This window comes from Spodoptera frugiperda, chromosome 20 (genome assembly GCF_023101765.2).
Source record: "Spodoptera frugiperda isolate SF20-4 chromosome 20, AGI-APGP_CSIRO_Sfru_2.0, whole genome shotgun sequence".
In the NCBI taxonomy this organism is placed as follows: Eukaryota; Metazoa; Arthropoda; class Insecta; order Lepidoptera; family Noctuidae; genus Spodoptera; species Spodoptera frugiperda.
The window spans coordinates 9,996,355-10,024,265 of NC_064231.1; the positions used below are offsets into that span (position 1 = coordinate 9,996,355).

At 35.5% G+C, this 27,911-nt stretch overlaps 2 protein-coding genes across 4 annotated transcripts; one reads left to right on the forward strand and one right to left on the reverse strand.

Annotated features, from left to right (window-relative positions):
- The first annotated feature begins 1,444 nt into the window (after positions 1-1,444).
- On the forward strand, positions 1,445-24,477 carry LOC118282214 (uncharacterized). 3 transcript variants are annotated; one of them, XM_035603178.2, is made up of 14 exons: positions 1,445-1,759; positions 15,930-16,022; positions 17,435-17,576; positions 18,974-19,114; positions 19,611-19,779; positions 19,968-20,082; positions 20,170-20,286; positions 20,486-20,681; positions 21,307-21,472; positions 22,038-22,155; positions 22,335-22,455; positions 22,590-22,766; positions 22,883-22,970; positions 23,057-24,477. In XM_035603178.2, exons 2-14 carry the CDS (start codon positions 15,956-15,958, stop codon positions 24,218-24,220), a joined length of 2,781 nt encoding a protein of 926 aa, XP_035459071.1. In that variant the 5' UTR covers positions 1,445-1,759; positions 15,930-15,955; the 3' UTR covers positions 24,221-24,477. The 3 variants fall into 3 exon arrangements, with proteins under 3 accessions (XP_035459071.1, XP_035459070.1, XP_035459072.1); XM_035603177.2 differs by having other exon boundaries at positions 1,464-1,764; XM_035603179.2 differs by lacking the exon at positions 1,445-1,759 and adding an exon at positions 15,677-15,838.
- Positions 24,445-27,885, reverse strand: LOC118282215 (ruvB-like helicase 1). Its single transcript, XM_035603182.2, has 10 exons — positions 27,639-27,885; positions 27,109-27,237; positions 26,748-26,922; positions 26,459-26,661; positions 26,181-26,349; positions 25,885-25,976; positions 25,650-25,756; positions 25,423-25,525; positions 25,244-25,335; positions 24,445-25,105 (listed from the first exon to the last, which is right to left on the reverse strand). The coding sequence occupies exons 1-10, from the start codon at positions 27,777-27,779 to the stop codon at positions 24,946-24,948; spliced, it is 1,371 nt and encodes a 456-aa protein (XP_035459075.1). The 5' UTR covers positions 27,780-27,885; the 3' UTR covers positions 24,445-24,945.
- Positions 27,886-27,911: the final 26 nt, after the last annotated feature.

A 27,911-nucleotide genomic window follows, 5' to 3' on the forward strand; every position in this document is an offset into this window, starting at 1 on the left:
ATCAGGCGAGATAGCGGCCAAACGTCGGCCCATTTAACATAAAAAAACCTCCTCCTCCATATTGATTTTGTTTTGAAGTCGCTTAAAAATTTCCTAAATATCTACGTTATTTTATGCATATACACTTATTTTAAGTTATGTTATTACAATTTTCCGGCGAATTATGAATGAATGAAAATTACAACAATAGGTACTTAATATCTTTTTTTATAGCTTAATGCTCTATTTGTATCAGGTACTTTCTGTTATCAATCAAGGCTAGGAAAAATTACACCTGGTGTAATTTTAAAGTGGAACCTTTTATATTGGAATGCGTCTATAATGTCTGTATCAATGCAACGCTATTGATGATCCGTGGAGGTCAACAACACTTACTCTAACATAATTTGTGTTCTGTGGTTGTACTCCAATCATTCTACATTCCAAACACAATTTATTGTAAGGTGCACGAACCTATTGCAATGGAGCTCTGCAACCAGAGAGTGCAACAAACGAATTCAGTTCATGTTAGATAGGTACTTATTTTGTTAAGAATTGAACTTTGCCAGTTTATTAACTAATTCTTACTTCACGATTTGCATATTTAAGTACAGTAAACTACCTAAACATTTGGTAAGGCCTGTGTAATTATTTTTTACGGAAATAGAGGTAAAATTAACATAAGTAGAAATCATTAGCAATTACTTTTCAGGCTAATTACATACGCACGTTAAATTTTATATAACTTTTACTAGTTACATACTGATACATATTTTGTTTAAAATATAATATGTAAAAATGTACCTATTTACCTAAAAAAGGGGGAATTAACATAAACTTACCTTACGTAAGAAATACAAATTAATTGTAAGCATCCAAATTATCTGTACAGTTATCGCAAAATTGTCACGTTTTGAGAAATCGGATTCAGAGGTCAGAGGTAAGAGGTGTAAAAAACAATAACTATGTGCAATTGTACACATTAAAACTTAGTTGCTAATAATTATGACTTCATATTGAATTATTTTTTTGGATTAGATATACAAATCAGCTTTCACATAAACATTGAATACGTAACTCTGAGTTCCTGATAGATTGGTCTTCATTCATCATTTCATTGTTTGACATTTATTTTTGACAAAGACAAAAGACGAAATTAGTCACATAAAACAATTGACGATGACGCTGGAATGAAAAAGAAAAAGTGACTTATTCACATGCCTTAAATAGTTTTATAGTAATTGTAGCAAAATTATGTAAATAAATAAAACAATTGAAGACAATGCAGCCAGTTAGCCACGTGATGCTTGAAACTGTCTCAGTTCTCGTCTGCTGTGTGTTACGGTTGTAGTTACGAGCGGAAGTGACGGCATGCTCGTTTAACTTGATGGCTCTTATTTATTAGTTAGCAAAAAATAAGATGGCAAATAAAACCAGACAAGAGCATTGATGTAACAGCTGTTGCGGCTGCGCAGGGGGACGTTACTTTTCTCTCGAGTTTCTCCAGCGGCGCGCGCGCAGTCGAACCTCCGCCGCGGGAAAACACGCGCGTGTTTCATACCTCTCCACCTTCACGTATCTTCCTTCACGCTCAACTAACTTATGAGCGAAATTATAGGATTACATTAAGAAATTTGTGTGAAACCCCAGTTAAAAAAGCGAGCATTGTGTTTGTGTAATTGATAGGCCGATAGAAAGTTGGCTAACTTGTTGCCTGGGTGAACAATCGTATAAACACTGTATATTTTACTAGTGGAGCACCAGTGCCGGTGGACTAACTGTAAGGTTTGTTTTTATTGATATTTTTCCTATATTTATCGTAGCTTTTTTTCATACTTATGGCAAATTATATGTGTTTATTTGTATAGAGTAGCAGTGGTCCTAATTCATTATACAATTGCTATCAACTGTTAGTGAATGTAACGTTTATCGATCGTGATCATGTGAATGTATCGATCTATAATTACAATTATAATTGTAGCCCACACTTACTTTGCTTCGTTCCCATTAGGTATGATACCTAAGTTCTCTAAATCTTTCTTAGGTACTTAGTTCTAGATTGTGTACCATTAAATACTTATGACAACAATATCGGTTATCTCATCCGACTATACACAGGATAGACACAATACCTATATTTATTTAAAATCCTCTAAAATTACATTTTTAAATACAACATAAAATAATATTTAAAAATAGGAGCCGACCGGTGGCGGGGCATGGTCCAAGCCAACGGTGGTTAGGGTTCCAATAGCTATATTATTATCAAAAATGTTACTGTGTTGCCTTTTTAATTTTAAGTTCAGGTATCAATAAATAACAATCTATTTTAAAACAGTGCCAAACTAATCAAATATTTCTTGACACCAATACGACTAACGTTAATTTCGTCGAACGCTTTCTTTAAATTAATTTAAAAAAATGTGTTAGCATTTATAAATAAAAAGTATCGCAAATACCAAACCTTGTTTCTCAAGCTAGCACTAGCATGCTTCAAATATCTATATAATTATTTAATTGTAACTTGGACCGGTACACTTAGATGTTAATCTTAATTAAAACTAGGAATTAGCTGATTCTTGTTTGCCTCTCTGCGTCTAACTAACGAAATAAGGTGCTAAGTCTAACATAATATCATAAATGGTAGGTTGTTCGTGACTTTTAAATCATGTGAACTAATTATTAATTTCACAGAAACTTGAAGTACTAAGAGTTGCCCTCCATTTCTTTCGTGACCATTGTAGGTAGAACAATTGGCCGGGCTCCCACGGCACCGATAGTGCACACCAACTGGTTTCTTTCGACTCCTCGTCGCCGTTTACCGTAATTACATACTACACGGGACTCGGATACATTAAAAAAGTCAGACATATCCGAATTAAATTATCTTCTGAATATGGGAACTATAAGTAAGAGCAATTTTATAAATGTGAGGAATAGAGCGGCTGTTATGTAGGTAAGTAGTTAGTGCTGCTGTAATGTATAGAGAAAAGAAAAAATAGACAATAGTTACTTTTGGTTGGTGAAAATGGTGAATGTGTGATGTACTCTAATTCAGCTTGATTGATACTTTTGAGGTCTGATAGGATACAGACCCTATACTGATACTGCTGTATGTGAGTTACAGGGCATTTTCCTCTCGTCCAATATGATATGACAAATAGTTAAATTATAATATATACGGTACCAAATTTTCTACTAGAATTGAACACTGACCATAATTTTTCTGTACATATTTGCATCTTGCAAATATATTTGCACTGTAATCTCTACCCAAATGAAAAAACTGCACTCTGTTTCCTATCTAACTCCGAAGTTACTCGAATGTGCATGTGCAGTTTTACGCAAACCGGGAACTTAAGTGCTTTAGCAGCATAACATGCGTCGATAAAGTTACCCAACCCAATTACGTATGTATTTAGGTTTAAAAGGAGCAATGAGGCATAAATAGCAAATTAATAGCAGTTGCAATCAATAACAGACCATAAAAAGTACGTTTGTAAAGTGATATTTAGATTAGTTAAGTGGTAGTTAGTAGAAAGTGATTGAGTAGTAGTTTCTGGAAATGTATTAAAAAATAGATAAGGAACAAGCATGTTTCTAAGTGAGAATCACAATATTGCTTCACTAGAAACTGGTACGTTGCAGACTATTATTCATACTGGATGCTTTTTGTCAACAATAAGATTTGCTGAGGTTGCGACAACGTCTCTAAGAACAACATTGTTACACCAGCCAGCATTGTGCGTTACTCGTACTTCTTGTTACGTAAGCAGTTATTAGTGACATAAACAAAGTAAAACGACGACATTTATCTCCTTCATGACATAAATCACGCATGGCTTTGTATAGAACAAAAGCCTAGAAGGTCGATTGATACGTTTCTTGTTCGTACAACACAATACCACCGAAAAAAGGGTAACACATTCAAATGCACGGCGTAAAACAATCGGTGTTGCCGTTCACCGAATGCCAATATGATGAAACCGACTTTACGTGATATATTTATCAATCAGGCTGCAGGTTTACGAAAGTCTAGCGCGGGCTGCCGAGGTAACGGTTGACGGGGCGACACCCAACGACGGTGTGCATTTAATAATGTTAATGCTATGCATCTGTGCTTAACGCAAGTGACGTGTTTTTTGTCCGACCAATCATAGAAGTAAACATGACAGCTGCCGTCAGACGTTGAAGTAAGTGTTGTAATCTTACATTAGCACTTAGTACGTCTATCTACATAACGTTACCATATACAAAGTGTAATAACATACATTGTTATTACACTTTTAACATTCTCAGTTAACTATAGGTACAATGGATGTTAAAGAAACCAGTAATTTAGGTAGGTTAAGTCGTAAATTAAACTCCGAGCCTCGTCTGCAACAATCTCGCTCGATACCGCTACACCAATGGGCCAGTATCAATCAAAGATTAGTGTCAAACTATTATATGCAAGACTCACAAATTGTCCTACTAACCTTCAATACGTACTTCCGCTGTAATATACCCGTGATATTAAAGTTAACTGTGCATAATACACGCTATTAATCATTATTACGGGGACATAGAATTCTCGGATCCAAGAACACAATTAGACCGTAAGGCATTCAGCCTCGACCTGAGACTTTCTGAATGTCCTAGCAACCGGACCGGACAGCCTCTAGTACTATAATTAATGTCAGAAGTAAACAACACATACTTATCTTTTAAAAAACGTTACAGTCCCATTAAAAAGTAATAAAGTACGTTTAATTCGGGATTTGTATGCACGATACGTGCTCATGATTGTATCTTAGGATCTACTGTTAATCATATAAATGTAACATTAAATGTTCGGTGCTCCGAATGTTAGGACAATGTAACAGCTTCCTCTTGATAACTGTTTCAATTGCACCGTTAAGTAGTTGCAAGGTTGGCTCCTACATACATTTTATACGAGTATTAAATTCTTCTTAAATTGTAGCTAATATAATACTTACGTAACTCTTAAATTGTATGCAGAGACTACACACTCGTAACTAAGTCTCATTTATTACAAGTGTGCATATTTTGGTCAAGAATTTGTCCAATGTTTTAATATCATAATAATAAGCTTTTTTATTCAGCTTAATTTAAAATTTGATGATTGCGATACTATAGCTTTATGCTGTAAAGTTAGAAATTAACTTCGTAAATACCTAATCGTAAATTGATTTGTTAAACCGTATAATTCACTGTTGATAAGCTTGAAAAGAAAGTAAATTAAAGTGAAATTGAATAATTTTATAATTCATTTTCACATTTTCTTTAGAGTAAGAAGTAATTAGTTTTATTTATAATTAAGTAATTAATTCAATTTCTATGCATAATGTCACTAAACTTTTCTCTTAAACTTAGATCAGTTTTTATAGAAAACTGTGAACAATGGTTAGAGTACCGCACTACTTACTTTTTAAGAAAGAAATGATTTAAGTTTACTTTTAAATACCAAGCAAACATTTCAAAAGGTGCCTTAACCCAAATATTTAAATTCTTAGATATTTAGTTTTCGCCTTTCCTTTCTAAAATATTTTCAACAAAAGTCTTTTATGTTACGCCTACTAAAGAAAATCAATTAACTTTAAATTATCTACGGCAATAATTCACCATTAAAATGTAATAAAACATTTATGATGAATGTAATTTCGCTAATAGTCGACTAAACGCCGGATTCTTTGATTAGTTTCCCGTCCTAACATTGACCACAAACTTGGTAAATTGCTCGATGTAAACTGATGCCGGCTTTGTTTAAAAAGGAAATACAAATTTATATGGTACTAGGACTTTCAGTCTTAATTCAGACTTTATTTCTTTGTTATCTGAAGTTGAATCTACTGTTGTCGCTCAGCCAATATAAATATACAGTAAAGGTGTTAATAAGCATAGAATATATTTTAATATGCAACGTGCTATCGGAGCTAAAAGGGCTGATGCGGATGACCATGACTAGGTATAACTTAGAATTTTGAAACGATGGATTTTGGTACTGACGTTCCCGTTCCACTAAGCAATTAGCACCTAAACTGAAATTATCTTCAAACCTTTAAAAAGGAGTAATCGGCCAGCCCATAGCTATGTCCAACGGTGCAGCAACATCTGCTGTGTAGCAGTGCACAGCTATAGTGCTCTACCTATCCTCTTGATATAACCGGTATAATATTATGTTATGCAAACATTAAGTTGTCATTGCATTAACTGGTTTAACATGATCATGAACAACTGATCGTCAGGTCAAGATGTTCCGGCCGCACTGAGTGAACGTTCTCTTAATGGAGAATTAAAATAATAATTCAATTACTAACGACATTATGCTGACTATAATAGCATTGGTAATACGGTTAATGATACTGTTAATATGTCAAGTTGATTTTCTTTTGTAATACAACGTGGTCTCCTTGTAAAGCACATCACCGTGATACTAACTAGATATTTGCACGAATCCTACTATGAGTAGGTCCTTCCTAATAGTGTGTTTAGTTCATTACACGTCTCTCATGCCCACAATTCCAGGTAATTGCAATTTTGTTCAATTAAAATTTCTTTAACTGTATTCTGTGGAAAAATTGATTATATACAGTATTAGGTGTAGATTGATTGTTTTTGTTTGTAGATCTGTAGCTGCTTCGCCTATCACAAACAAACCTATGGAAATTCGCAACACCAAAAGAGTTACAAGTTGTCGGCCTTTTGGGGGTTAGGAATTTGAGGATCAAGGGGTTTGGCAATCGAGGAGAGGAGAGGGGAAGAATTGGTCCGATAATAAAAATAAATTCCTTCATCAAGAGTATTCGAAACCGGGGAACGAACTTGAAAACACTGAACCTTTCGAATTGTCGTTTACTTGACAAACAAGATGCCATTCAGTGACTCAACTGTTCAACCTTCAATTCCTTTAACTTTACTTACAATTAAATTTAATTTTCAACTTAAAAAATGCTGTAAGTCACTACAAACTGCCTAATTATGTGTTGTTACGTACTTTAGGCTAAAAGGGGCTAATTGTAAATGTTTAGTGACGCAACTGTGACTGGTTTTAATGATGGGTGTTGTTTTAGCATAATTATACATTAGGAGCAGTTTTTAAACAGGTAATTAAAGATACTTATTGTAATTAGATAAACTGTCCATAGCTTTAGATAAATTGGTGATCGTAGTTCTTACAAGTAACTGTACCATGTGGTAGAAAGGTACCAGACACCAAGATGTATGGTACCTTTCATTACGATGGTGTGATCACGATCTGTGACACCAGTGCTAAGTTATTTGTACCTACAATATAAATATGATTAGTGGAATCCAAACGCATCCACAGCAACGTAGCGTAGCACATCTCTGGTAGAAAAGCACCCCTAGGGTCTTTAACGATATTTAAGACACAAAACCGAGACAACATAAATGTTCTTTTAAAGTTCCGTATTTCAGTAATAATTATGTAGGTACTTAAAATAGGCAGCTGTTTGGTATTTCCTTAAACTTTTATCTCGTAAAGTGTAGGTCAGTTCTCAAAATTATCAACGCTTGATATTATCGAACGTTTTCTGAGTCACTAGGTACTGCAAAATACATAATATTACGAAACAGCTTTCCACGAAGTTGATTTTAATACCTCGCTTTCTACATTGATGTTATTACGTGATCAGAGAATAAATATATTTCCTTCAACTCATTTAAGATTCATAAACAATAACTGTTTATTGACTTACGGGAAAAATATATTTCAGCGACATATTTTTATTAAATAATTATTTTTTATGTCTGTAAAATATTAAAAAACAAGTTAAATATTTAATGTGTATGTTTAAAACATAATAACACACATGTAATTAATTTTAATGTGAGTAACCTTCAGAAATGACAAACAGCGCGCGTTGATGTCTTTTGTACGTGAAGTGATATTTCATTTTAAATCGTATCATAATACATATTTTATATTATTTTATTTCTACTTGTTATAAATAATTGAAGATCTATTACGTTCAAATTAATGCTTGTAGTTATTTGTCCTTGAAATAGTTTGAATCTCTGAACCATATTTCAACAATTTTATCCTCATTATGTCATTCAATTGTTTAGATTGTATTGATTCCTTCCTCGTCATCCTAAACAGGTGAGTTTACCCTGATAAGTTCTACATGACTTGTTTTTATTTCAGTTTTCCTTGTAAATAAAAAATAAAAGTGCAATGGACATAAGGAAACTGCTTTGTAGGGTTCATTTCCTGGTCAAATTCTCAGCATTACGGAATTTATACTTTTGTCTCCAATTAAAGGAATGTATTGTGATATTTTATAATCTTAACGATTAATAATATAATATATAGCATTAATTGTGTGAAAAGTATAACTCCTCATATAACTTTCTTATCAGTATTATATAATAGTATTCATAGGCTTTGACGAATACTAAATTCAGTGTTTCGTACACGACTATCAATGAAATTTATAGGTAAAGGACATTCGTGACAGCCTGACTTAGGTGGCCTAACAAAAAGTACATGCGTTCCGCACATTGAACTGTTCAGACCTTGACACAATTTAAACACCAATCGCTAATCGTGTAATTGCATACAATATCGGAATTTTGCTAAGTGCTGATCATTTGGAAATAATGTCGTGGAGATTGTTGCTGGTTTACTTGGTGACAGGAATTTATGTTTTAACTGTAGATAGCTACACACATACATATATCGTGTAAACTATTTTACTCTATACTAGACTAGACATGTACTGCATCATTATGATACACAATGATGACATTTAATCAATTGGTCTACGAGTATACTGTACCTAATTAAGCTTACGGTACATAATTGTTGCCAGTAGTCATACATAAACACTGTAATTTTGTTACATATTAACGCTACTTGGAAAACCAAGTAGCTGCAAGTGAGTAAAAATGTGTAGTAAAGTTTTCCTTTAACACCCTTCTGAACAATTGCTCTTACCACAACTTCACAAACAGCTAATTTCTTTCATTTAAACGTGAAAGTATTGTAGCAACCTGATATTCTTGGATAAGGTCAGTAATTGAGGTAATATGAAACGCAAACGAAACCAAGTAATTTACTAGATGCAGCCAACGATAAAACACGATTCATTTGTTGTGTCAATGTCGTATCGTATGCATCAGTGTCGCTTCAACTTTCACTAATTGTACCGCACACCCACCAACACCGAGCTTAAATCATGCGATAAAATCCAATCGTGCAACGAACATTACCACGTAGGCTCCGTTAATGATACCTTTCTTTCTAACAAACACAGCGGTGGATTTTGATCCTTGCGATGATATAGAAGTTTTGATTTAATGTTAGTGGCGGTCCAAACGACTCGAGGTCGTGTTGAGATGTATTTGAGTGAAAGTCTTGATAAGCCCCCCCTCCTCCTCCGGGCCGGTCAGTCTCGTCGCTCGTCTGTATTTCGTTTGTTCAACATGACCGGCTGTGCGTAACCTTTTAAATTGGAAGTTGTCGGTTGATCACAGTTCACAGCTAATCAAGTGTTGCATCAAATCGTGTGACAATACTCCGTATTATTTGTGTAACAATCGTTATTTCTTTCAACGCTTTTTCCTTTTAATTATTCTGCATGCTTAATTCTTACCTCCACATTTAATTGCAATTTTCCATTGAAAGACCATTCAAATAAAAAGTGAATCTTTTACTAATTACTACTTAATAAATTAAGGAGTAGTGTTTACCGATATTATCATGTTATTTTAGACAGTTGTATGAATAAAAGATGCCGATTGATTCGTTTCTACTCTTATGCTTAACATATGCTAATTATATCGGTCGGTGAATACGATATTAATATAACACTTCAAGTATATCTATTTCCGATATGTTTAAACAAGCTTTTTTTTTCTAATCGTAACTAAATGTGTGTAAAAGTAGCAGGCCTCAAAATTTTAAGCACATTAGATAAAGTTGATGCCATTTATTTTAATAAAATAAATATGAATCTAGAAATAAATTTTGCGATGTAATATTCAAACTAGGTTTTGTATAATCATACAACTTGTGAAATCTCACGAGCCGTGTCTTTTATGACTTGCGTTTTGTTTTAGCTATGCAAACAACGTTTTCTTTTAAATTGCTCATTGATCACGTGTTTTATTTACATTACTGAGAAGTAGGTAAACTTTGAAAGAGCCATAAGTTTTGAAAAGTATATCTATTTCCGATATATTTAAACAAGCTTTTTTCTAATCGTAACTGAATATGTGTAAAAGTAGCAGGCCTCCAATTTTTAAACACATTAGATAAAGTTAATGCCATTTATTTTAATAAAATAAATATGAATCTAGAAATAAATTTTGCGATGTAATATTCAAACTAGGTTTTGTATAATCATACAACTTGTGAAATCTCACGAGCCGTGTCTTTTATGACTTGCGTTTTGTTTTAGCTATGCAAACAACGTTTTCTTTTAAATTGCTCATTGATCACGTGTTTTATTTACATTACTGAGAAGTAGGTAAACTTTGAAAGAGCCATAAGTTTTGAAAAGTGGAGAAATTGCATATATCATTGTTTATTTAATTTCTGTCCTTTTCTCCTCCCTCTGAGCGGAGGTGTGAGGAAGTGTCAGACTGTTACTAACTAAAAACTACCCCGTTCCAGCTTCTAACTTATGGTGACTTTACCCGTTTACCGCAACCAACGGTTAATTTATTTGGATTATCAGAATAAATAGCAGTCTCTTTTAAGTAATTCATCTTTATCAATCAATGTTGCTAGCCTAGACAGTTTTCACATCGTCGGTGTAACTGCAGCCGATACGATTCTTCACGCTAATTGTACGGACAAACAGAAGAAAGTCTCAGCTGTGCACGATTTACATAACCGCGGCCAACGACGCAGGCGCCTATATTTCACGATCGCATTCAAATGCTAAACATTGGCTCTCTCACTGCCTGTGGAAACTCATTAACTTGTTATTTGAGTACTTAGAAGAGTTTACTTGATCGTGTGTTAAGTTGCTTCTAAACCACTCAATGTAACAGCTTATATGGTGTATCAATACAGTTTCACATAAATCGGTAATAAATAATTAAATCATGTTTACTGAAATGTGCATTAAAAGATTTATTCTTTTGTGCTTGTGTCCATGACTGTACTAACAACTGTTTCCCCGAAAATATGTCGTGTGCACACATACGAGTAGGAAGTGATGTAACGTGTTTGTTTTTGTACACATTCCGATATTATGTCACTTCGTTTAAAGTGTCAATTGTAGCTAGATGCTAATTCTAAAGGTTTTCCCCATTAGTATTGTTTTCATGGCTTTTCAATTCAAACCACACATTTTGATTGACTGTCAATGACTCTTGGTTATTCATTGTTGTCTGTTTCCTTTATTTGTCAACATTCTTTGTTTCAATAATTTTAAATACACTTTTTGCTTTACCTTCGTCATTTACGGACATAATATTAACATTTTGGTTAACCTTCTCGAGTTTTTCTGTATTTAAATATTTATTTCATAAATACACTCACAAAACCGTGCGGGTTAATGAAACTATTAACTACTTAGCCTTCACAATTAGTCAGTTTAACTTAAATATTGTTAGTTGTTAGCTAATTTCCTGGTTAACGGATGACAACACTTCTCGGCCATGATTATGTCGTCAAGAATGAAGCAAAGGCTTATTAACGGTTGTAAGTTATACGAGTAAGTACTTATTATTAGGCATCACACGGAAGGAACAGCGACTCGACAGCATGTGCAATGTCGGATATTCTTGTACCTACGTATTATGTACGTGCTCCGCTTACGTCAATAATTACGAGAGTAGAATAAATTGTAATAATTTTACTATCGGATTTTTATCTCATTTGAATTGCGTGGATTTGTAACTTTAATGCATCTGGATATGGACTTTATTGGGCTTTTCCGCCTATTAAGTTATGGAAACAATTTCTGGTGTATAGGTAAGTAACGTTTCAGGTAAAGAGCAAGCCAAGCCATACATCACTTTTCTTCCAGCTCTAGTAATCCTAGTTACTCTAATCTTTTCACATTTCTGACTGTTTGTAAAAGGTTCTTTATTCGACATAGAAACTAACAAAACATTCTGGCCCTTTATAAATAGGTAAAAATGTGTTAAGAAACCACGATTTAGTAAAGTTTACTTACCTTTTATAGTAAAGGTTAACGCTCGAAATAATGAAGAAGGTACTCACATTAACATAGTTACCATTCACATGAAATTCAGGTTAGTGATTTCCAAATTACTTGTCGTTTTGTGCTAACACAAAGAAATGGAAGAAATTCTCAGTGTGTCGTACTTTGAGTCGACGACATTTTCCTCATTTTTTTAATTTGTTCTTTACACAATAGAAATGTGGAGCAGATGGAGCACAATCGTATACAATTTACGATTAATGTAGTGAGATGAAGTGAATGAATGGCATAGGTTACTCGTTGTGTTTTTATTGCGTGGGTATATTACTTTTAACTTTTACTACATCGCATTGAGGCTAATTATTCTAGGCATTCAATCTATTACAATTAAACTTAGGTAATAAATGTAGAGATTTCACTATTTGATGGTCTCGCACAAAATTAGGAACAGAATTACGACGAGAGATTGTGAAATGTGGAGTGAGATTGTGGTTGATTTTCGGTCTACAATATTGTGGTCGGATTATAAACACTGCACCTATCTGTTTGATTCAAACTAAGGTTCAGATTACCCGATAGCGACTTGAATAAACCACCGTAGGTAATAATGTCATGTTCATAATATATAACCTACAATTAAGTATCATTACAAAGAGTAACTCCATTAAAAAGCACGTTGACAATGACCCTAATGATGGCCGCTTTGACATTGTATTCAATAAAATTATGTAAAAACCCAGATTACTATATTATTCGCATTGTTACCTGTGCTATGTGTATGTGTAGGTACTATGTTTTGATTTAGATTTGATAACATATATAGCGAATCCTGTCATTTACATGACAAAATATGGCGAGTGTTGGTATTTTTGTGATTACCTTTGCAGATTGTTAAATATCATCATGATTATCTAGTTATTTTAACTTTTCATTTCTTGCACTTTCATCTAAAATTCAGCTCACATGACACAAGAAAACAAACACAGATATCAACTTAAACGTTTCTCATAGTTTAAGCTGAGGAATAGTTTACCTACATCGAAGTCACGAGCTACATCAGAAAGCGCTTTCAGATTGTCAGTGGACGCCTTTGAGTAAAACGAAATTTCACTACATTTTTTGTTTCTTTTGGGAACTTATAGCTGCGTGTAGTACAAAGTACATTAGGTATATACAATACAAATATCAAATATATTGATCTCAAATTCACAGAACAGAGTAGAGCTAAAATAATAGTAACAATGAGTAATTACAAGCCATAAAACAATAGCTGTCGGTGTCGTGCAAAACCCGCTCTCTCATTAAAACCACAGTCGACCAGTTTTAATGAAATGCGCGATCAAAAGATACGCGAACAGAAAGCAATAAAATGTGCACGGTGCGTACAATTATCCGTGAAGATATTCTTCCATCTGTAATGCAATAGTTAAAAATATAGTTTTTAAGATGATGCTTTTAGGAATTACTTAGGTCAGACCGAATTTTTATAGCACAACAAATTAAAAACAGACTTTGCTCCTGCTGGCTGGTAAACAAAATGTGAACCTGCATTATACTTGTTACTACCAAGTATAGACAGGAAGGTAGGTACTAGTACTTAAGTACTTCCAAAAATATTTATATCTATCCTTGGAAAAGAGAATGCCATTTATTGGGTAGGTACAATAAAATCGGTATTCAGGATAGGCTAAATCTTTTTAAACATTTTAGGCTTAGATCACACGAATATAGAGCTACTGTTTTTAAATCAACGTGTAAATAAATAAATTAGATGAAATTAACAAACACACACATTAACAATGATTGGCGAAAAATGATTAATTAAGTACATGTGAAGAAAAGATGAACTCAGCGAATTTTTCTTCGAGAAAGATAGGAAGGAAAATGAAATAAAATGTCATAAAAGTTATATTGGTGTGATATTCTCAAATGTTGCATGATTTGTGACTATTTAAACATGCAGTTTTTTGTAACGAGCGGTACAATGATGTGTTATTGTACTGCTTCAATGCGTGCTAGTATAATTTAGTATTGCATGTAGAATATTGACGTATTATTAAAAAGTAAACATGAAGTAGAGCTGTCGTCCATTCTATTAACTAAGATTCAACTTTGGTAATATCCAATATATTTTTGAACATATATACACATAATTATTATTATTTTCTGAACTAAAAACCTGTTTACTAAAGAAGGTTAACGAAGTTCATTACAATTGTAATTATTGTATTAACGATCATGAACTACAAGGTCTACCAGCTAATAAAATAAAATAATAATTTATATTATTTATGTCTAATTAAACTATTGCTCAGTTCAATTAAATATATCTTCAACTTTAGAGCAGGTCAAACGGCAACTCGATACTCTGGCTCAGGTATCGTAAAGGAGTATCAAAAATCTCAAAGTATGGCAATAGGACGAAGACAGCAATTGAATCCATTTGCTCAAATTACAATCCAGTTACTCGTTATAATTCCAGTTTGCTGTGGATTTGAGTGGGCAGCCGACTGTGAAATTAGGACGTGATTGCTGAACCACAGTTTCAGGTCAATAGCTTCGACCGACATGTTTTGTACCAATAACCCATGGGTCAACGAATCCAATGTTCATATACACGACCACATTACCTTAATGGGAAAGAAAGTTTAACATAGCACCGTAAAACATTACTAGTTCTTATCTCAGAATGTAAATACCGAGAAGAAACGGGGTTGATTAATCATTATAGCACTTTAATGAGACTAAACGATTTTGAGATAGATTCAATACAATAGTACTAATCACGACTTTAATCAATCTTTTATCACACTATTACGTTACCCTAATTTTATCACTAGTTAGATTAGATACTAGTCGAGGTGATCAAGTATTTTTTTTACTCCTTACATACTTATGTCGCATGAACACGGTACCGGTTCCTACGGGTAAAGTCGGTCTTAATCACAGATCGCTTCTAAGCGACAATTGAGAGACGACTGCTTACATGTTTCATGAGACTTTCTATTAACAAGAAAACCTTATACGAACAGGAATCGCTTTATTTCTTTCTCTTGGCTCTTTTCTAACTAAATTGTAGGTACCTATATTAGGATAGAATCGATGGACCATAGAAATTTTAAAAGAGGTAAAGGACTTCTTTCTCTCTTTATCTGTTCTGTAAGGTGAACTCATGGACCATCCATTTAAAAAGATTGCCTCGAAATAACCTCAAAATTATTAAGCACTTTAAAAAAAGTAATAAATGGGAATTAGAAGCATAAATATTTTGAACACTGGATACAATTCGAACCGAAACCGAACCGGTTCTTCAGAATTCCAATTTGTTCTTGAGTGACTTTTTACGTCACAGTTACTGCCCAATAAGCATTCTAGTGTATTTTAATTCATAATCAACTTCAATTTTAAGACAATCAACATTCAGTTCACGTTGCCGCCCAAGTCACAAACAAAACATTGTTTCATACGATTAAATACGTATCTACTCGTTTTGTGCGTAGAGAACAAAGTATGGGAACTTTGCACGAACTAGGAAACTGCCGTTAATTATATAATTAGCAGTCGAGAGATCTTTGACGCATTGTTTTGTCACTAACTATTGTGGTGCGGTTGTTAGCACCTTAATGATCCCACTGATGCGTACACTTGTGATTGTGATCAAATCTTTGAACATTATAATAAACATTACATGTAACAAGTAACATGCATTGAAGGTTAAACTCTGGTATTCTTTTAGCCATTGTCTATCTAATAAGGTTTTCAAGTGTGATGTGTATTTAAAAAATGCTTCATTTTTGTCGACAGGCGGTCGTGAATGCCGGGCCGCATGGATGGCGGCGCACGCCTGCCGCTCGCTAGCTGTTCTACTCGTTGTGATCACGCTAGTCGTAGCTAAATGTAAGTACTTTACTATTATTGGGAAAATTACATTTGTACTATGTACATAGTTAGGTACAGCTGCCTCGTTGGCCACAAGCGACAATACCAAGCAAGGTTTGTTGTCAGACTTAGTCCACATGTCACCTTTTTCGAGTGAACACTTATATTAGCAATGTTTCTTTCTATTATGTATTTTCAGTAAACAAGACTCATTGTAAGTCATTTATGTTATATCATTTCGACAGTTGTGTTACTGAAACATTGTTTTTATTTTCGCAAGCCTCGAAAATTACTGACAAAAGCACAATAGAACTTTACTTACGCGATAACGTTAAAAGAATGTTTCAAATGCTCACTGTTTACGTAATTCTTAGAGCACAATAAAATATATTTTCGGCGTCTCCGCTACGCTCTGTTACTTCAAATAACAATATCGTCAGGCGTGACACCAGTACATAATAATTATTTGAATAAATGACAATTATTTATACTTTTCTTAACACAAAAATTAACCGATGTTCTCAGTAATTCGACTATGTTTAAGTGTAATAATACACATTTAATTCTCATGATGACTGATTCCCAATTAAGTAAACGTCATTGTTAGAGCCGCTCCTAGAGAATCCCGCATCGGCAGTGGAAATGCTTCGACCTGTACAAGGAATTGATATTACCATTGAAGTATGTAGACTGTTGGATTTCTCATGATTCTCGTCGTCTGGGAGCGTCCTACTTTCGTCCGTAGTAGGCTTCGCATTCGAGCTACATATTGCCCTACAACGGCCGACAGATCAAGGCCACATTAAACAGCAAAAAGTGGTGACAGTCGTTCACCCGGAGACAACGCTAGCATTCAGGTTACCTAGTGGCTCGGCACCTTTCGCTCCTTCTTGAAATGCAGTCCGATGCACTCTACTACAACAAGAAATGCTAAGCACTCAGTTTTGACATGCCAAGAAGCGTATGCAATTTGAATAGACGCTCAATTAGGGACACACAATGCCTAGTATGTTTACACGAATGTATTCTCTACTAGCTGAATGCTGGAGGCCTACTAACACTGCATTTGCGCAAACATTGTTAAAATGGAATCCTATTATATTGCAACAACAGTATACTTTACAGTTCTTGCATATATTGTGTAGAACCTCGTCGAAAAACACAAAGTTGGAAGTAATTCACAATTCTTATTGCATGCTACGCTAGATACGGGTTTAAATTTTGAAATCCTGTCTGCAACACAGAGATTTATGGAAGCACTAGCAGTTAGCTTTTGTGTAGAGCGAAAAGAAAGATTACATTCAGTTTCCATTAGTAACATACTCCAAAATACTTATGCCGTAAAGCTAAATCAATCACACATAATATACGTCTAGTGTTAAACGTAAATATTTAAAAAGGTACTAATTAGTTATTTGTATATTTGTCAGATGCTGAGTTAGAATCATGGCGGGGAGCCGGGAGGCCGGCGACAGCGGCGCAGGAGGCGGAGGACGAGAAACGAGACCTTGAACTGCTGGAAGCAGTCAAGGAGTCTATGAAAGAATGGGAGCAGAAGAGAGCGCGGACTAGGTAAAGACAGGCATGATTATTTTGTTGCGGGATCCAAAACAAGTGAGAGGTTTAAGTACCTGGGACGCGCTGGACATCAATGTTTCATTGTTTTCATGGATGCATCATCCATGAAAACCAATGCATCTCCTATAATCCATTATAGGAGATGCATTGGTTTTGGGATACTGTGCCTTGCTTGTCCCATAAAAAATACAGGCATGATTATAAAGAAATATGAACAACCTGCTAACACAGGAAAATATTGATTTACCTTGGACTTTCCGTAGACAGTCAGATTAATTAAATAGCCTATTAGTTTTACGACACTATACTGAAGAAATATTAAATAGACATACCCATTAGCGAAATAGCGACCTTTCTGCTTATTGCAAATCTAAGTAAATAATTATTTATATTAAATACCATTAGCAATTACTGTTTATTGCAAAACTGCGAAGAGTATATAAAGTACATATTGTGTAAATACATTTCAATTTCAATGAAAACTAAATAATAATTATTATGACGATAGATTTTTTTACAAAGATCACACAGAGAAAGTACCAAAAATTTTTAATGATATTGTGATGCCTAGTATGTACATTACGCTATGAGATTATTATATTATACCTTATATAATAGAATTTAATGTATTGTTTTTGGTGTGTGAAATATTTAAGCAGTTATGTAAGCTCAGACGTGTGATTTAATCTCATACAAGTGCTTTGTCTTAATTTCTTTCGATTTCTTTTGACAAAACTCAAGAAAACCTAAAAAAAATTGCTTTTTTTTTATAATGGGAAGAAACCTTCGATGGGCGTCTAGTTTTTCTTAACTTGACAAGTTACGTTTAGTCCTCATTTACACTATTGCAAAACGATTTTGTTTCCTTCTTGTAAACGTATTGTGCAATATGCGAGCGGAACTGAAACTTTCGGTCGCTAACAAAAGAAAACGGAACAGCTTTGTTTTGAAGTACTTATCTATGCAAATGAATACATATTTAAATATGGCCATCGTTGATAAAGTAACTATTATTTACTAACATGTACTGAATTTTACACACATAAATTCTTATGAGATATGTATATTTCCACCTTGGATTTTGTATGCACATCGTTTGAAAAATTACAACTCTTATAGTTTCACTTAGCTACACAAGAGTTGGTAGAATTTTGTGGTCCTTCACATAATTGCTGTTGGAAATAAGGATAAAAGATTATTTAACCCGAAGGAAATGTATGAATAGAACTGTTTCAGTGAAGATAAACATATTTTCTATTGTATTTTAGCTTAGAGGAAGCAAAGCAATACAAAAGCGTCTGTAGCTCACCTAGAGTCTAATATTTGTTTGTATACTTCTCTCATGTATTTTAAATCTGCAGTAATTAACTAAAGAAAACCGCTTTTAACAGGAGTAAACGATCTCAAGGCAGTGTGTGCTATGGAGAGTTCGGTTGTTTCGAAGATGCTGGGCCCTTCGCGTACCTGGAGACGCTGCCTAGTTCACCGCAGGAAGTGGGGACGCACTTCTTGCTGTATTCTACTATCAGCAGGTTAGTAGACACGTCAGCTACTTATAACGCGTCTTGATAGTCTCCGAGATCCATGACCATGGATGCATCGGCAGAAAATTGATACAAAACAGAAGAAAAATTTAATATAGAGGTCTTCTTGTAAGCTTACAAGAACGCATTAAGAACAATTTAAGAAATTAGGAGAACTGTAGATCAATAAAAAAGGTAATTTAAAAAACTAAAAATCCCGTTATAAAGAAACGCAGTCGGGTTTTTTATTTTTTTAAATTACCTTTTTTATTTTATTTTCTTTTAGTTTTATTATTTATTATATTTTGATATATCTAGTGTCACTCTCACAGTAAATACGAATCAAACGACCCCTATCAAGCTGAAATCCATTGAGTCGTTCAGGCTGCAGAGCGTGCCAAACAATTATACATACATACATACATACACTCGAAAAACATAACCCTTCTTCTGGCGCAGTCGGGTAAAAATGACATGTCACATTATCTTTTTTGCTGTGTTACAGAGGAGACCAGCCACTTTTGGCTGTATCAGCGAGCAACATGTCGGCGGCATGGGGCTGGGCAGCAAGAGCCTTCGATCCCAACCGGCCCACCAGAGTCATTGTGCACGGGTTCGGATCCAACTGTGACAACGTATGGGTGTACGAAATGAGATCCGCTTTGATGGCTGTTGTAAGTTGATATTTTTATAAAGTTGGGCATTTCAGATAAATATTTGTCAAGTTATATAGAGAGCAAGTGTTAGATAAGTAGTTGCTAAACTAAATAACTTATGTAACTAAAGATTTTATGCAATTAGAAGGACTTTATCCAATTTCAATGAGTAGAAATATTCATTTGAATATATTTTCAATTTACAGGAAGAATGCAACGTGGTGTGTGTAGATTGGGAAGGAGGGGCGTCAATGCCCAACTATCTACGCGCAGCAGCAAACACGAGACTAGTTGGAAAGCAGCTAGCCATGCTGCTGCAAGGTAAAATAGACTCTAATAACAAAATTAATCTAAACTATTTAAAACCTTAACTGAATGATTACAAATTATATTTTGGTTTGTTTTCAGGTTTCGCCAAACACATAGATTTGCGGTTCGAAGATGTCCACCTGATCGGTTTTAGTTTAGGCGCCCATGTTGCTGGTTTTGCGGGTTCAGAATTACGGAATATTAGTCGTATTACAGGTTCGTAAAACAAAATTATTACTAGACTCTACCTACAATGTTTTACTAAGGGCTCATTACTACATTTTTGAAATTTTATGTGGCATGAAACGTCTACAAAGATAAGTTAATAAAGTTATTTCTATACATATAATATTTTTATGGCCTATTTTATTCTATAGGTTTTTCACTTAATTCAAACTCACCATACGTTTTCCAGGACTAGATCCAGCCGGCCCTCTCTTCGAGTTCCAAGACCCAAGGGCTCGGTTAGACAGATCTGACGCCAAGTTTGTCGACGTCATCCATTCTAACGGCGAGACCCTCATTCTGGGAGGACTTGGGGCTGCACAACCACTCGGACACGTCGATTTTTATCCCAACGGTGGGAGAGTCCAACATGGATGTTCTAACTTGTAAGTATCTCATTGATTCTTATTTAACTATCAATACAAATACCTTTCTTATTCTTAAGTTAAATTAATTCCAATAAATTCCAATACTTAAAACTATAAATGATGCCACTAAATACTAATAAAATAATAACGAGAATAATAATATGCTCAAACTTACCCACACTATGACAGTCTTCTCATGATTCGTGCTGAGCGCTTTAGCATAAAATATAGGTATATACATAAATTCTAGAATAAGACAAGTTGATTATCTAAACCATAAATAATATTGGTATGTAGGTCGTTTTCCAACATCGATGCGAGATATCTGATAATGTAAATTTTTAATGGATTAGTATTCAAAACATAATGATTTATTATACCAATGATTTATGAAAGTACCTATGTACTATGTTTTATAGTGATCCATCAAATGATCACTGATGTATGAAGGGTACTCCAGTCATGTAGCAAAAAGTTATGCTTATTAATTAGATAGATAGAGGAGGGCAACTTATTCTAATCTGTAAAGCCTTTTAAAAGATTTTCAACTTTATCACTTCGTAATAAAGACGATTCGTCGAGTCGAGTCGATGATCGATTTTACGACACTATGTTTCATTCTGGTAAAAACCAATTTCCTCAGGTTCGTCGGAGCAGTATCAGACTTTGTGCTCCCATGGGCTGCAGCGTCACCAGAAGGTCGTTCCCTTTGTAACCACAGGCGGGCCTACAAGTTCTTCACAGACTCAGTCTCACCAAAATGTCACTTCCCTGCTTTCCCATGCGCGGATTACGATACCTTCCTAGAAGTAAGTCTAATAAAATTACATAATAACGTTTTATTTGATACTTTGTTATAGTTCTTAGATAAGTTATTGACATTGGAAGTCTGCCCACAAAGACATAGTAGGAACTGATTTGCGGTTGAACGGTAATTTGATAGAAAATTGCATGTGAGAATATGTTATGTGGAAAATTAAAGTAGACAATTTTTTGTTACTTATAAATCTAATTTCCTGCGGTAGACCTCAAGATTAAGACACGTTGGCTTAGTATGCTAAGCAGACTGATTTATTTTAAAGCTCTATCTACATTATGGTGCCTCCACATTGAACAGAGTACGCGATTGCAAGCGAGGCATCTGCCAAAAGTGGATCCACGATAAACCATTACTGGATTAAATACCGGACAAGTACCTATACCAAAAAAGAATACTTACAAACTTTGGAATGCAGAACCAACCTATACCTTTTTTGAAGAATTCACTTGAACATATGTAGTACAATAACTCGTTGCAGGCGGACAGCTAGTTTTGCAATTGCATATTTAATAACTTTTAACCTTAACATTCTTAACCTTCCTTTGTAATATCAGGGTCGGTGTTTCCCCTGCGACGGGCAGCGCCGCTGCGGCAACATGGGGTACTACGCTGACCGGTCCTTGGGCCGCGGTCAGCTCTACTTACTCACCAGGGAGGAAGAACCTTTTTGTGGTATAAACTTTATAATGAAGCAACATTATCTCAAGTATCTTACCTATTCACTGCTTAAACAAGCAGAGGCGTGCACAACTCCGTTTGTTACTATTACATGAAAAATCGTCTTTAAGTTAGTTATCGTGTGTAATAGTCGTAAATTATGATTAAATTTAAACGATTATAACTATTTCCAGCACATCAATACCACGTCTCGGTGTGGGCTAGTAGCGCAGCAGGAGAAAAGGCAAATTTCGGCCGAGTGACGCTGACCTTACACGGAGACTCCGGACTCAACGAGTCATTCCCGATGACCAAGTACGTTCAATACATATTATGCTTAAAACGAGTATCATAATTATATTATGAAAAAACGAAAAGATATAGCTGCTTAACGTCGTATCTCTTGATCAAGCCAGATAATCGTTTACTACTATTTATCTGTTCGTCAGACGTGAAGACGTAGTGAACGGCAGTGCGCGGTTCACGCGCGTGTTGGTGCCGCACCCCGCGCTGGGCGTGCCGCTGCGCGCGTCCCTGCACTACGCCGGCTACTCCGGCTGGCTCAGCGCCAGTGCCAAGTCCATACACATACACAAACTGCTCATCACTGACAGTTTCGCCAAGACGTAAGTCAATCATTTAAACTTTTGCCCAAAAGAGTATAATGTGCAGTTACAGAAGATTAAGTATACAGAAGCACAAGAAACATTTTACCTAAATGAGTAATTTTAATATGTTACAGGTCATCGTTCTGCAAAAAGGGAATTCAGTTACTATCCGAAGAATCAGTCGAAATGCCGCTTTATCCTGGGGATTGTGAAATACAAGAGGTATCATTCTTATACATTAAATGATAAAATCCATCCTATCATTTAATACGATAGCTTACTAATGTGTGTTTCTTTTTGTCGTACAGGAGAATGAGCTATTGAACGCAACAAGTAATCTTCACTACATAAACAAACTAAACACAACAAAAGAAGAAGGAAACACCATTGACCCTGTTGACAACGAACTCCCCGAGGACTCCCCGCAGCGGCCATTTACTTTAGTGGATACTTATGAGTGGACGGGAGGAGAAAATACAGGACGAGCCTTCGGGATGACCAACACCAAGACTGCTCCCAGCGGAGCTATCGAGATCGCTGAGCCAGTGCTCCGACCGCGACTACGAAAAACACCTCGTCAGCGAGCCGACTCACCCGACGAACAAGAAATATCGGAACCATTACTTAGAGCTACGCGACCACCGAGGACGACCACTGTGTCTCCGATACGAAAAGCTAAAAACTACGACATGTCAACTACACCCACTTACGACACAGTAACGTGGGGCGAGAGAGCCGAGAAAGAGGAACCGGGATTTGTTGTTCAATTCCTGCCTTCCCGACTAGCATCGTTCATTTCGAGAGCCGAACGATATGCCAGAGATACCTTACTACCTCTAGTGTCAGCCTATGCACCGCGCTTGCCAATTTTCGGCTCCCGAGAGGTGCCGAAACCAACTGCGAGGTTTATTCCCACCGAGGAAATAAATGTTACGAGCTCCGTACCAGTGCCGACACCTACCTTAGAAATGAAGATTGAAACATTGCGGACAGTTGGACCGCCAGGGGCGAAGCGCGATATGGAGTCTCCCGAAGACCCAGAAATACCAGTGACCACCACGACTACTACCACTACTAGTACAACACTACCACCAACTACAACTACGACACAAAAAATTCGAGCGTCGCCCACCGAGATGCTGAAAATAGTTCCGGGACCAGCCGTATCAACAAGCACAGCGCTACCTCCCGTAGCGCTGAGAAGTGAAGGCGAAAAGATAGTCATTGTGTACCCGAGCAATGCAAGAGACGAGCGAAAGATCCGATCGCACTCGTACCCAGAGGAGTTACAGTTCGAGGCACTGTACCGACACACGGGCTCGCCCACAGACCTGCACGTGGATCTCCCGACGTTCACGCCGCCGACTACCACCCTCGCACCTAGTACTACGCCACCAGCTAAAAATGAAGCCAGGTACATTCCTGTCGGGTACGTCAAACCAGGCGACGAAATTCAATCCAACTCTAGATAAACGTGAGCGGAAATTAAGACTGTGAGGTACTATTTAAAGTTGTAAATAAATGCAAGATAATAATTATTTTGTACATACATTTTGTTAGCGTAACAACGTTCGTACATATTAGTTACATTGAATGTTTTCGATAAAAAGTTGTTTTACTGTTGTTATATGATTTGCAAAAGCCTGAAATTATTGTTGTGTAAATAAATATAGGTCTAACATATAGAATAAGAAACTTTTTATAAAATAAAAACTTATTTATTATACAATTCCGCTTTCTTTCTTGAACACCAATAATAATATGTAACATTCGGTGGAATGAATACCATCAAACTAAAGTGCAATTCCTAAGTCAGAACAAAAATAGACATTCCTCTAATGTATAGAACTACCACAAATATTGTTCATAGAAGTTGATTGAACTATCTTGTACAGTGTTATCAAATAAAAAAATATCACATACATAGTGTCAAACTAAATATAATGGAAACATATTCTTATTGTGCAACTTAAATGTCTTATTGGAAATACATATCAGGACAAGACCATTTGTATGGTATGAGTATAGTAGTACCTATTAGTAAATATTTCAATAATATGATGCTAGATGACACCTATAGATAGTAAAACTACATAATACATACTTGAATGTATACGTACGATAATGGGTAATACGAGATATCGACAGTTGTGAGAACCAATAGTTCAATGCTTGGAAATAACTAGAGTGCTTTAGTTTACTTCATGTACTTGTCGGAGTGTTGCGTGAGGATGCGTGCTGAGGACTTGGCGTCGAGGAACAGAGTGTGCACGGAGGTGATGTGTGCCGGCGTGATGCGCTGCGCCCCGTCCGCGCGGGCCGCCAGCGACGCCGGCGTCAGTAGCTGCACCGCGTACCTGACGACAACGTAATACACTATTATTTTATGTACATAATGTACGTAATGCATATTTCAAGCAAGAGATCACCTCTAACATTAATGTCAGTTATGCCCATTAGTATGCTTGCTTACAAATTATTTTCAGAAGTATTACCTGAGAGTACTGTTAGCTCCTACTTCAGCGAGCGCGGTGAGGGCTTCATCATCAATGGCAATACCTTCTGTCGCCGCTCGAAGTTTCAATATCTGAAAACACATATTTCACAAAATAAGTACTAAGTATTAAAAGACAATAAATATTCTTGAAATGTTTGTATTTGTAATAGTGCATACCTGCAGAAGTTCAGCTTTGTTGTATGGCAAAGTACGAATGATCAGAAGCCTGTCCAAAAGATCTAGTGGGATTCCGTGTGGAGAAATTATGTCCTCAGTACCTCTGGAATGAACAGATACCATTATATACATATATTATCTACAGTTTCTACTTGCTTCTACTAAGCAATAACATTAAATGGAAAATATGTTTAATCAGAGTTTAATAAATATTAAATATGAGTTACCTTATTTGGCATTTGCCTCTGTTGGTAGCAAAAATAACAATAGGCGCAATAGCAGACTCCAATGCTCGGTGAAGGTATGTGAAAGTTTCAATATCTAACATGTGTACCTGAAAATAAGACCAATGATTTAGTAAAATTACATTGACCAAAAGTTTGTGGGGCATTTTACAGTAAAATAACAAAGTAAAATAACAAACTGGTGCAAAATTATAAAAACTACTAGTGAGAGACTCACCTCATCAATGAAAAGAACTCCTGGTACCAATTCAGCTATACCTTGGTCTATGTATTTGTTTACTACTTTATTGATTTCTTTCCTCAGCTTATCTGTAACATCAATCTTATTAGTATCATCAAATAAACCAAAAACATTCCATAAGATTGGGCGGCTGACAGCTTACTTAGACATTTTTTCATCAAAGGAATAGATATTATTGTCAAAATATCAAGACTACAGTTTGTCTTCCAATTATTGTAATAAAAATACAAAACATGGTAAATATAGATTATAGTACATTTTATTATCTGTACCTGTAATCTCAGTCTTCTTTGGTTTCATTAGTTGGCCCATCATGGACATGATATCTTGCCCTCCTTGTGGCTTAGCATTGGCACAATCCAAGTCATGCAGAGTTACATCCTGAACAACTTCCTTCTTCTTGTGAACATCACCTTTTGGCAGTGGCACATATTCTTCAGCCTAGAACAGTATCCCATTTCATAAATCTAAATTGTTAAGAGTCATAGGATTTTCAACTTTAATCCTAGTAGCATTAGGTTCAAGTTAGAACAAAAGTATGTTTTTTTACCTCAAGATCAAACTCAGTGGCAAAGGTATCACTTCTACCCTGCCTCTTCACAGCTCCAGAGTTAGCTTCAATGTAGATAACATCACCAACTTCTACTTTCTCTTTCTGTAGTGATTCATAAATGGTAGGGTCCAACTTCAGCTGTTTAGTGCCTTTAGCTGTCTTGAGGCCAATGATGACATGAGAGACAGTCTTGCCATAACCTGGAACAATTAGCTTATATTTTGTAGAAACAAATGTCTTCCAGTACAGTATTTAAATAAAATAATGAGATTAAACAAATAAATACCTCCAGCAGGATTTTCAGTTTCCACCGGAGTAAGTTCAGTGACCTCTCCTTCATAAACCTCTTTGGTCTCACGGATTCGTAGGCCTATGGCACGTCGGAAGTTCTCCATTAGCACTTCTGTTTTCTTTATTTCAGTACTGTATACTTCACTACCAACCATCGGGCAGAATGGCACCTGTGAAATTAAGGCAATAGTGGCACATTAAATTGGTAAAAACTAAACAAAATAAATAATTTGCTCAGTTTAATTTCCACTCAAGTTAATTAATGTGAATTGTGTTTATTACGAGTTGGCATATCACTATCACTATATAAGAAAATCAACCTTCTCAAAACAATAGTCAATAATTTCAATACTCACTTTGGTACCCAGTTCTTGAGCAATAGCTAAAGCAATGGCAGTTTTACCCGTGCCAGGTGGCCCAGCGAGGAGCAAGGCTCGGCCAGCCATCTTCTTGCTTCTTATCATATCAACCACTATTCCTGCAGCCTATAATATAAATGGGAAATACATATTAAAATGCCTTTCTTTCATTTCATTGTCCTATCAGTTACAAGACCCCGATTATTGAACATAGGATTGAACCAATGACCATATTCTCTCTTATATGATAAATAGCCACAATACTGGTTGTGTTGTAGTTTTTCCATAGTGTTTGAGTAGCTTAGTATTATTAGAACTTAGATACTATTCAACCAAGTCTCCAAACTACTCCAAATTTTATTTTTAGCCTGATTATCAGATGAAGTTAAACTCCATGGTAACCAAAAAACTTAACCTCAAAGTTTAATCGATAGCGCAGAAACATCTAGATTTTTGATGCTTAGTGGTACTAATTGCGTATGTTTATTAATATTACAGTCTTTTTTACGATAAAATTAAGAATTTACCTCTCTCGCAGATTCCTGGCCCACGAGACCGGCTGCCATTTGAATGGGAACTCCATTTTCATCCAAACCTAATCCTTTAATATGACTGTGGGCTGATATTCTTTGGGTTTTCGCAGTACTTTTTACTTCCTCGATCTTCATTGTGTTTATTGAGGTTATTTTAGGACTAAATTAGGAGAAAATATTTAAAATCAGCACTCGCTAGCCGCACCACAACAAACTCGAGTTTTGAATGAATGAATGACTGAAATACTAAACAACGATGAATGAATA